Source organism: Euprymna scolopes, chromosome 4 (genome assembly GCF_053919585.1).
Source record: "Euprymna scolopes isolate OS-2025 chromosome 4, ASM5391958v1, whole genome shotgun sequence".
Taxonomy (NCBI): Eukaryota; Metazoa; Mollusca; class Cephalopoda; order Sepiida; family Sepiolidae; genus Euprymna; species Euprymna scolopes.
Window position 1 is genome coordinate 37,400,900 of NC_136485.1, and position 13,005 is coordinate 37,413,904.

Below are 13,005 nucleotides of genomic sequence, written 5' to 3' on the forward strand. Positions count from 1 at the left end.
TCGCAAATGTAAGAAAACACTCATGTGTGGAGGGTAATCGATAGATATTACTTATACTGGTAGTTTAGAACCAATAAACATTTATCATTCCATCATTTACACCAGCATGAGAAATGTAAACATTTTTCAGATTCCGATATTGATTCTGATATCCTCAATGATCGATTGTGCCGATTTCGTATTCTGATTAATCGTTCCAATAATAATCTCTACAATAGACCCTGTCCGTCGAACAGTATTTCACATTTAAGTTTAAAATTTTATTTTCTTAGTTTATAAACAAGGCTATCCAGCGTTGCCCGGGGCTCAAGTTTTACATATTTCTATTTCTACCTCTCTCTCTACCTCTCTTTTTATATGTCTCTCTATCTTTCTCTATTCTCCCTGTCTCATTTAACTCCTTTCTCTTCTCGATCTCCTCTTCTTCTGCTGTCCCGATATTTCTCTTTTACTGGACATACACACAGATAACTCGCCTTTATATAATATCTTTATCTAGAAATAGGTTGGCACTTTCTTTAAAAAATATAAAAAATATAATACTATTTAAATACGACTCGCTCTGACTCAACCTGCCCCAGCTGACCCCCAGAGAATAAGTACCTTTTTCGAAATTTGGATCAAGTATATGCTAACTTTGTGGCTGTTTGTTTTGTACTTTTAAACTTTTAGCTGAAGATACACACTCATAAAAAAACAATAGTCACTTTTTATATTAGATGACGCCTAGGTTTAAAATACCATTTTGTTACTTCTGTTACGTTTAATTTTGACATTATATTTTTATCAGACTTTTCTACGTGTTTGTAATATTTTATACTTCGTTCAAGTTGAGTTTGAAATTACATTTTTGTCAGTCGATTGTACTTAAGCTATAATTCCGTTTCTCTGCTGTCCTTTGATATGAATGCGCCTTTTAGTAATCGTCTTATTGCTTGGAAATGTGATCCATAATAGGTTTCCGACTGATCGGACCATAACCATATTCCTGAGAATTTTGCTATGTGAGCTTACTTCAAAGACAATATCTATTACAGCAATCTCTAAACTATTTATAGAATAGAAGAAAGTAGTAAAAGAGAAACTGATGATAATTCCAAAGGGAGCGTTTCTTGTATATCAACAGATTTACGTACGTAGTATCCAGGTACAGAGATGCATATTAAGTGACACTAAAACAAAAACTGTTTTGGAGTTACTAAGCAAATTTTTACGTCGTATGCAAGTATGCATATTATTGAACGACAATTAAAAAACGATTATTGCATATTAACGACTGCAAAATTGTGGCTAGGCAAAGTGTAGACCACACGTTTCAAAACATAAAAAAGGCTTTGTTAAAGTCTGCTCTGAATTCTTTATAAGTTTTGGTTTCGGTTTCGATTATATGTGATGGCATTTAAATCGTCTATTTTTTTAATAAATACTTTTATCAAGAATTCTTCATAAGTTTGGGTTTTGGTTTCGAATATGGCTGATGGCACTTAAGTTATCTATTTTATTTTATAAATAATTTCACTTTTTCTGTAGGCTGTTTTTGAACCCAGTCAACTACGGGTACTTTTGCTAGTATATATATATATATATATATATATATATATATATATATATATATATATATATATCAATAAATATAAATATATATATATATATATATATATATATATATATATATATTGTTTCAAAACTCTTTATATCGGTTTCGATTCAAGATAATGCACTCAAGTCATACGTATACATTTTTTCACTTTTGAAATCGCAACTTTATAATATATAAAAATCGATAGAACATTAATTTTATAATACTGTATATTAAATCTGCAAGAATAAAAAATATCATATTTAAGCGTACTTTCCGACCGGACTTTACCAAATCTCCATTACTAACGGTTACTATATTGTCCAATTTCTTTGCTAGCTTAGATAAATACTTTCTCAGTTTAAACAAAAAAAAATACAATAAAGTCAGAGCGTTTTCGATTTACGCTGAAGATCTACAGAATTCGAACATCAACATATTACATATGAATGAAGCCACTGTGGAATTTCCAAATGCCTCGCTTGTATAAACAATTGTCAAATAAATCATTATGATATTATGTAAAATGAACAAACAAAATCAAGTCTAGGTATGTTTGTATTGAATAGCAATGAAACAGATATTCTTAGCATAAAATTTCAGAGCTATATATCCACCCACATAAATACGTCTTGGTCTGCTTTCATATAGAAACAATCAATAATAAACGCATAAGGTTATAATATAATGTAAAAAAAGAAGAAAAATAATAATCATTTTTCTGATATATACGAGAGTACATGGTAAATGCCCTTTAATCGTTCAAGAGTTAACTCGAAAATCTCCTCGAAAAATACGAAATAATATTGACAAGCGCGTTTAGTCACAGTTGTATGTTATTTTCCTTCTTACAATGAACGCTTACATGACATAAAAGTAACAGCGTTATATCTTACGTGAAGAAATCTTAGTTCATTGTGAAAGACTTCGCAAAGAATTCTATTGAACACTGCTGTTTAGTTCTTCGAGCAGACGTTTTGGCGACAGAATTGCAGTGAATTCCCGCCAAAGCTGTGTCACCCTGCGGCGCATTGTTCCACACCTCTGTCTCACTGCAGTCAGTATATTGTCACGTGCCGAAGATACTTATGAATATTTAAAATAAGACGGCCGCTTAGTATGTGAACATAACGTCATACCACACCGCTACGCTCATGGCCGAGAATAGCAAATGCTATCTTGCAAAAGCAAACGTACATGTTTGGAAGATTTGATTTCAAAAATACGTTTCTCGTCGAAAAATGGTTGAGGTAACAAAATATGACGACTAAAACAGAAAACACACCTACATACAATAGAGATGAACGTTAACATTTTAAGAACTAGTCAATTCACGGCATGTATTCTAAACACAGTGAAAATTCGGAATATTTTTTAGAGCATCATAATTTAAAAGAAAATAATAAATTCCCCCAACTAACAAGGACATGCACATTATATCGTATAACATGTGTTATAAGTTTATCTGGTCAGATGTCTTATTTATAAATGTTCCTTCCCAGAGAACAGGTCCAAGCGCGAGAGTTCTCCTTTGGCTATATTTAATTGAAGTTAGTTTTATGCTAAGGTGGAAAATATTAAAAGAACGTTGATTTTTCTAAAATATTCACAATTGGTATTAGACCAGAATAAATAAATAATCATAAACTATAGGTTTCTTTGAAGTATTTAAAAAAAACACACACATGGCACAATATCTACTTAAAAAACATATAGGCACAATATCTACTTGAAAATAAAAATTTCAAGGTTTTCATTGAATCTGATTCATAGTCATTACACCTCAATTATCGACGATTTCCTGAATCTCACTTCTAGTTAAGCTATAATTTCTCGACATTTTCTAAAATCACAACCAATCAGCTTATAAAAATTAAAATTAAAATAAGAGATCTAGACAAAGTTTAGTATTAGTCTTTCTTCACTTTAACCTTTGTAATATAATATTAGAGTAAAAATCTTCTGGGAATAGTTTTTACCGCTCATATATATATATATATATATATATATATATATATATATATATATATATATATATATATATTTATATATATATAAGCGCTAAAAAGTATTCTCAGAACATTTTGACTCAGGTAATATATTATGATATTATATTCGCAGATCGTCATATAATGATTAGATAAGTCTGACTGATATTAACAGCATTTAAAAAAATAAATGTTGAATTCTCAACTGCCTTTTCGCGATTGACGGTAGCCGAATGGATTAGAACCTTGCTAATGAAGCCAGGCATGCCGTCTGTTGCCGGGTTCGAATCTCTCGACTGGTGTTAATCGTGACACTCTAAACTGATAAAACACTAGTGTCTGTAGGTATTTAATAATTATTATAGTAAATAATAATAATAATAATATATATATATATATATATTTGTGTATGCGTGCGTTTACGCGGGAAATTCTGTGCATCAAATTGCGATATATATTTTCCAAACTTCCCATGTCGATATATATATATATATATATATATATATATATATATATATATATATATATATATACTTTTGTATATCTCTGTTTGTCTAAAGATTTAAATTATTATAAATTATATTCCGATATATCCTACACAAAATGTTATTCGAATTTGTTTTAGCTGTTACCATATAATATGGGGTTTAGTCATACTAACTAATGCATTATATATATATATATATATATATATATATATATATATATATATATATGTATATGTGTATTTATACTTATATGTATTAATATATTATTAATATTATTATTATTATTCATATTTTTTACAAAGAATTCACAACTTATCAAGGATTGAAGACTGCTCGTAGATAAGGTTTCATGAATCTATAATGGTCACTGGAACAACAGCGTGGGAGTTGTTAGTGATGAAAATTGGCTACGATTTCCACGGGCAGGCAGTTCTAGGAAACAAGATTGTTCATAGAATTTACGTTTAGATTTTGGTAGAGATAGAGAATGAAGGTAATTCTTGATGGTGGTTATAGCTTGACGGATGTTTTTTCCTGGAACTTTGGCAAGCCTAAAGCTTAGATGAGGAATCGTTATTAAAATAACGATAGAGCAGGGACAGTCGCACGACGTCTCTTTATTTTGTAACACAGATTCAAGCAACTTACTAATGACACACAGAACACTCATTGCTTTATACTGAGATACAGAAGACCGATCTTCATTATTTTCATATATTATCCAAACAAATGGCGTTTTCCAAAGTGTTGGAAAAGATTTATGTGTTAGGCACCGATTAAACAGCTTTGTAAAAAGAAATGGTGCGTGTTCCGGTTGCAGCTTTTTGTGTACTATAACTGGAATATTGTGACGACCAGTTGATTTGCTTACATCAAGGTTGGTGATGAGTGTGGCAACATCATGAACAGATATGTGGATGTCACTCACGCTATTTCTGTCCCTGGAAAGAAATTCGGGAGGCAGTGGCCCCGATCAAATAAGGTGTTGTTTGCTGCAAAGTTCTTGACAAATAGTTTGGCTTTGTCAAATGTGTGACAAAAGGCTTTGGCTTTATCAGATGCTGGCGAAATCACATCAAGTCTATTGATAATAAAGGACACGTATCTGTTCAAGGCCTTCTTTTTTATTCGCGAAATCTCACGGGAACAAAGTCTCTGCTCTTCTACTTTGAACTTGTTGGAATAAGCACATGTGTTATTCAGAATATTATAACAAATGTTTTCAAGTTTAGTGCTATTTTCACAATGTTTCGATTCATGAAATCTCCGACCTTCATTTGGTAACGTTTGGTTGCACTCGGGAATCCTTTTGCTGTATTTTGTTACATAATCCACAAAGGTAGCTTGCCGCTGTTTCTCATCCATAGTCGGATAGTAATCTGAAGTATATCGTAAATAGTTTCTATAGTATCGATCGTACTAAGAATTGATTATAACAACACAAAGTATATGATTTATAACTGATTATTACATAGCACTTCTGTCCTTGGCGTGAATAGTCATTGTGGAGAATGTCAGAAGTTACATCTGTTAAAACATTACGGGCATAACATTCATAATGATAACAGTAGTCCGGATAATCTAAATAACACAAATTATATATCGGCATTTCAATAATTCCGAACGACAATGAATCTACAATTTTTAAATCTAAAATCCTTTCCACAGCTAAAATATTGACAACTATAAGGGGTTACCCGATATTCCTGTTTGTCGGTTTTCGTAAAGATGTGCTTGTAACGGTGTTATCATTTCAGTGACAGAGAGAACCTGCCAGTGTCAAATGGCCTCTCATTTAATATTGATCAAGACCATGGCGCTTCACTTGGGTTATCTAACGGAAAACAGTGTGCTACTGTTAATTCTCTTTTATATTTCTATTCCTCGTTGTAAATAGGTAAATATAGCTATTTTTTATTGTAAACTAGGATTATAAATCTGACACGAAAAACAATCCTTAATAATACGATTTACAGAATTATAATTCATGTTAAACAATATAAGATTTCTATATTGGAGCAGGAAGATGTAAGAAAAAATTCGACATATGCATGGAGATTTATTGATACATTAGGGTCTATCCAGCAACCACCAATTTCTTCTACTGAACGTGGTGCAAAAAAGAGTCTATAAAGTCCAGAAATATAAAACAAACATAGCTCCTGCTTAACCGCCAGAATATACGTGGACGAACTTGTTATACGTGTATGTGATATGCCTCCTATTAAATTTGTCCATCCGAATGGATTAAAGGAAATTGTAAATTATATTGTTGTGATAACTGAGCTTCAAGACCTGAAAGTTTCATCTTTTTATTGCAACTATTGAAAGCGGGAGACTCTAAAAAACGCAACCTCTGTCACGGAAGTCATTGAATCCCTCTATGATGAAACAAAATGAACTGATAAACATTCATCCTGGTCTGTTAAATATTTACGAAGCTGCTGCAAGTGATGCAAGCATGTTTAGGAAATATTTCTGTCGATTTCAGAGTCGCAACAGAGATGTGAATGATAGAGGCATCGTTTATCGTTGCATTGGGAATAGTGGCGACTATGTAGAAAAATAAATTATGAATCACAAAAAAAAAAAAATAAATAAATAAAAACGGCCGTTCGTTTTTATGGTAACATGCCGTCTTTGTAGCTCTTCAAAGTTTTAAGTTTTAATTAAAACAATTGGGACGTATTATATACGGAATGGCTCATAAATCCTTTCGATGCGCCCGAGTCTCAGCAAATGCCATCTCTTAAGTTTTAATGTCTTCAGATGTCAGGACAACTTGTACTCTCGTAGCCTCCTTTCTTATAGGATTTCCTGGTTGGATTCTTTTCTCTGCTTCCTGCTTTTCATTAAGGTATCAGCATGCAGAAATTTAAATATAATGTGAACAAAAACCTTGCCTCATAATACTCACTTATGATTATTCTCTATAAGTCCGACGCCTAATTATTCAATATGTTCTCAATTGTAATATTCCTTGTTTAGCATGAACTAAAGGTTTTCAAATTTTATTTACTGGTAAACAAAATAGTAAAAAAAAAAAAAGGAAATGTTACTTACATCCATTCTTTTTACTTTTAGTATCTGCAATAAAAAAAGGAAATGATTTTCTTTATTATTCAGTTAAAATAAAAAGTGAACAGAAAAATGCATTTAGAACAATGTACAATTAAACAGCATTAAAACAAAGAAATATAATTAATTCGGTTCATGTAATCAATAGAAAATTCACCTTTACAAATATTAACGTAAAGGGATTGATTTGCAATTTCTATAACTCTAACCTGAGTTATATTTTAATATTAACTCGCACTTGTCGTTCATCTTCCGAAAATTTTCTGATTCGTAAAATTCTAATGACAAAAATATTAAATTGCCTCCTCGAAACCTGCAAAAATTCTTAATTTAAATATGCTTTGACATCAACCATCTAAAAATTAGATTATATAGTATCATAAAGGACATTTATTGTTGAAATTCAGAAAGATTAGTAAAAAGTTATCATCGTAAAATGTTAAAATTATTAACCAATCTTTTTAATTAAAATAATTTTAACAGCAAAGTGTGGGGCACTTATTATATTATATTATATTTCTCATATATCTACAACTATCTACAGAAAAATGTATTTAAAGTATTCATTCAGTGATCATTTACAGCATATTCTAAATTCCCCATCGTCTGACGTAAATCAAATTGGTTACGTGTGTTTCTTCTATAATTATATGTAGTTATTAAATAGCTAAATGATATGCAATCAAAGAACGGGAAATGCGCCAACTTGCAGAAATGGAATTATGACGTTATTTATGTATTTAATCAGATGCGTATTTGAACACCTAACAGGAACCATTCTCAATTACTACATTGATCTAACGTGAGTAACTGTGTTCCAGAATATATTTCGAGGAAAAACCTCTTCAACAAAAAATAAATATGTAAAATACCCTGTGTATAACATGTACTATTGTATCACGACGGAACACGTATAACACAATGTGAAATAAAAGAAAGTAATTATATTTTATTCGTTAATTCAAGATAAGTTGATTTATATATATATATTATATACACACACACACACACATATATATATATATATATATATATATATATATATATATATATATACACAGACGTGCACACACGTATATATATATATATATATATATGCACACATTATATATATAAAGTACCGCTTTGTCCACTGATAACGGAAGCAACATAATTTCGTTCCATTCATTCAATACGGGTATAAAATGAAAAGGTGAAAACAGTGATTTCTGACCCCAAGGCTTCTGTTTCCTTGAATACAAATCGAACAAGACACACGTCGATTTGTTCAAAATGGAATCCCTTTTACACAACGATTGCAGTGAGGAATTCCATAATTCATAAGCAATAAAAAGTTCCTTTACAATATCGTCGATCGATATTAACCATATTATGAGGAACCTAAATTTGTAACTCTTTGAAAATGGGTAAAAGTCATAACACGTAGATTTAGAATGGGTGTTTTATGCAAAATTGATTGTTAGTTATTGTTAAATTTGCGCTCATATTTGCATTAAATACAAATCATTATTTATCTCTAATAATCTCCTTCTGTAGTTCGACCGAATACTATAATATTTAGTTTGCTGCAATTACAATAACATAGTTCCACACAAAATTTTAGACAGATTCTCCAAGAAAACTTATAGCGTAAATGTGCTATTATAGTGACTAACCACTGTAAATCCTTATTAATCCTTAACTGTATTTTGACTGGATACTATAATTACTTAGTTGCTGCGTCTTTCTATAACAAAGATCTATACAAAATTTCAGCCAGATCGGTTAAAGAAAATGAGAATATTATAGAAAACGGGGTAAATTGAAATGGAGTAGAGGAGCAGAGAGATTGAAGAAAGTAAAGAGATACAAACGAGAAGAGAAAAGGGAGCGAAAGTCAGTAAAATAATATAGCAATGAAGAATCGAGAAAAAAAGAGGAAGATGTAAAAGAGCAATTAGTTAAATGCAAGCGTGGGTTGGGGCAGCCAAGGACAGCAAGAGCGTCATAATCTAGCGTCAAAAACACAAGGTATAAGATCAACCCTTACACGGTAGAAAGGCACACGTAATCGCACATATGAATTAATAGAAATACACGGTAGAAAGGCACACGTAATCGCACATATGAATTAATAGAAATAAACGGTAGAAAGGCACAAGTAATCGCACATATGAATTAATAGAAATAAACGGTAGAAAGGCACAAGTAATCGCACATATGAATTAATAGAAATAAACGGTAGAAAGGCACAAGTAATCGCACATATGAATTAATAGAAATACACGGTAGAAAGGCACACGTAATCGCACATATGAATTAATAGAAATAAACGGTAGAAAGGCACAAGTAATCGCACATATGAATTAATAGAAATAAACGGTAGAAAGGCACAAGTAATCGCACATATGAATTAATAGAAATAAACCGTAGAAAGGCACAAGTAATCGCACATATGAATTAATAGAAATAAACGGTAGAAAGGCACAAGTAATCGCACATATGAATTAATAGAAATAAACGGTAGAAAGGCACACGCAATCGCACATATGAATTAATAGAAATAAACGGTAGAAAAGCACAAGTAATCGCACATATGAATTAATAGAAATAAACGGTAGAAAGGCACACGTAATCGCACATATGAATTAATAGAAATAAACGGTAGAAAGGCACAAGTAATCGCACATATGAATTAATAGAAATAAACGGTAGAAAGGCACAAGTAATCGCACATATGAATTAATAGAAATAAACGGTAGAAAGGCACACGTAATCGCACATATGAATTAATAGAAATAAACGGTAGAAAGGCACAAGTAATCGCACATATGAATTAATAGAAATAAACGGTAGAAAGGCACACGTAATCGCACATATGAATTAATAGAAATAAACGGTAGAAAGGCACACGTAATCGCACATATGAATTAATAGAAATAAACGGTAGAAAGGCACACGTAATCGCACATATGAATTAATAGAAATACACGGTAGAAAGGCACAAGTAATCGCACATATGAATTAATAGAAATACACGGTAGAAAGGCACAAGTAATCGCACATATGAATTAATAGAAATAAACATCTCGGTTGTGTCAGAGTGGACAATTATGGATTTGCATCAATAGGAAAACAAGAACGAATCAGAATGAGAATCTATTGAATACAAGAACAGAACGTAAGTATATCAAAATATTTACCTACATATTTAAAAGTAAACACACCCACACACACGCACGTATACACACACACGAACACAGACACATCTCCCTATCTTAAGTTGAGCATTTGGGAAATGATATACAAATTACCATTAGCGTATCAAGCGATGCTCTTTGTGTAAACAAATTGAGCTTAGGTACTTTCGACAATGTCAAAATATTGTTAATTCACTGACCGCATAACAACAGCCAAATACAGCACCGGTTAGAAGATCCGACTGTCATTCGGGCGATTGGGCTTCGATCTTAGCTTAAGGTAGTTGCTTGTCTAGCCGCACCGATGAGCTGTGAAACAGCGAAATAGTACTGTATGTCGATGACTATATATATATATATATATATATATATATTTCGGAGAAAAATAAATTTAACAGCTGAGTGAGAGGCATTTATTACATTTTATATTATATTTCTCATGAGTTTGGAATTATAATGTCTAGCTATGTATTTTTTACATGTATTTTAATAGTTAACGGCCGGAAATGAAGAAATGGGAGTGGGGTAACTTTGGGAGTCAAGCAACGTTGCGACTAGTTAGTACCAGATGGGTGACCATTTGGGAATTTTAGGCGCTGTATGTGCTTTCCATCTATCTCGACATTCGTTTCCAGTCGCCCTGAACATACACTCCACTTGCCACTGGTATTTAATAATGTCGACTCAGTAGAGGTGTGGTTGGAAATTGCACATCCCTTGCCACAAACTTTTCACGCGCGAACCCCTACGTTAGGTATCCATGGGACTGAAGGTGCCTTTATTTTATATATATATATATATATATATATTATGCAGACACTTAAACTTACATTCACACACACACACACACACACACACACATATATATATATATATATATATATATATATATATATATATATACAGTAAAAATTACGATTAAATTTACCAAAATGATCCAAGATGGAAAAATTAAAGTATATTATAAATATTAAAGAATTAATATTTATAAAATTATCTCAGCCAGATGAAAAAGCTCGATAAAACCAAATAGGAAATAGAGCTTATAATACAAACAAACAGTTAAAAAACATGTTAAAAAAAGACTTTGAAATGAGTTAAAAACATATTTAATCTGAGGGTAGGAATTAGCAAAATACGGGATCGGATTTTGCATGCAAAAGTATTTGATGAAACGATAAGTAAGTCAAAGATCTTACTTGAAAACAAAAACAGTGAAGCAAAGGGAATATGGTTAAGCAAAAGGTGATTACACATGAATGGATAGTCTGGTGGAAGATAAATAATCCAGTGAAGGTAACTGGATAATTTATCTTTCATTTTGCTAATTCCTACCCTCTTATGAGAAGGAAAGTATTTCTTCGAAACTCCGCGGATTAAGGACTATCCGCTTATCTAGTGTTTCCTTTTCAGATTAAATGTTTTTAACTCATATCAAAGTGTTTTTTTAACATGTTTTATTAACTGTTTGCTCGTGTATATATATATATATATGTATATATATATATATATATATATATATATATATATATTCACATGCACACAGAGATACCAATGCATACATATATACAAATAGATCAACAGCCACTACAAGTACTATCTCGGGAGTAAGGAGATAAATGGAGAAAGTAAAAGACAAAAGGAAAAGTTGAGAGTATCACATAAATATAAAGAAAATTATGCATTAAAAGGAAACAATATATCCAAAAAAATAGTAAACTTAAGAAAACAAAACAAAAAAATAACAGATTAGAAGAAAAATGGAAGGGGGCATAATATATTAGTATTACAATGTATATTAAATATTATAATGTGGGTGTTTAGTAAAATTGAAGGATATAGAAATCAAGTTAAAAAAGAGCAAAACTATATAATCTGCAAGTATATAATTATGGAAAAAGCTATCAAGAAAGATGCAGATGAAATTACATAAATGTAAGAAATAAGAATACGTGAAGAAAAAAAAAACTTACGTAAACAAATTACAGAAAATGAAAAAAATGGAAATGAGATAACTTTGGTAATTAAGAAAATATAGAAAAAATAGGAGTAGGGTAACTGTCAAATCCGAAAGAAGGGCATAATTGAAAGAAGTCTATAAATGTACACAAAGGAAAATAGAATAAATATTTAAAAAATCTATAAATTATTAAGTTAAATAGAATCAAATGAGGGGGGTGTAAGTGACGGTAAAAAATTGAGCATATTTAAATTTTCTTTAACTTAGGAAGTGGGAAATGAGTTTCTTGGAAATATTATTGTTGGTATTGATATTCTTAGAAAAAGAATATTATAAAGCATGTCTCGGAAAAGCAAATTTGGCAGAATTTAGAGCCTATGAGTTATAGCCCGGTTTCCAATATTCATCATAAAAGACAGTAAATTGTAAACTCATTTTCTTTACATATAACTTACTAATAATAAGAGATACATTAATTTTAAAAGTTTATTAGGCGTAAACACGTAGAAAAAATCCCGTTGAATTTGAGTATGCACAAGTCGATTTCACAATATGAAAAGGTTTTATGTAGGACAACTACACGCACGTAGGAAAGAATCTATTTAAAATCTCTTTGTACAAGAATTAGTGAAAGTGACGAAATTCATTTTATATACTCCATAATTTTAAATTATTGGTATAATTCTTTCTTTTGTTTTCCTTGTAAAATAATATAATTTATTTAAACATTTCA

General features: G+C 31.0%; 1 protein-coding gene across 6 annotated transcripts in view; it reads right to left on the bottom strand.

Moving 5' to 3' along the window:
* LOC145267139 (zwei Ig domain protein zig-8-like) overlaps positions 1 to 13,005 on the bottom strand; it is an 845,722-nt gene that overhangs the window by 507,283 nt on the left and 325,434 nt on the right. For all 6 annotated transcript variants that reach the window (XM_080123191.1, XM_080123196.1, XM_080123205.1 and 3 more), the window contains exon 3: positions 7,119 to 7,142. In XM_080123191.1, the coding sequence (XP_079979317.1) occupies positions 7,119 to 7,142 (24 nt within the window). The remainder of the gene's footprint in view (positions 1 to 7,118; positions 7,143 to 13,005) is intronic.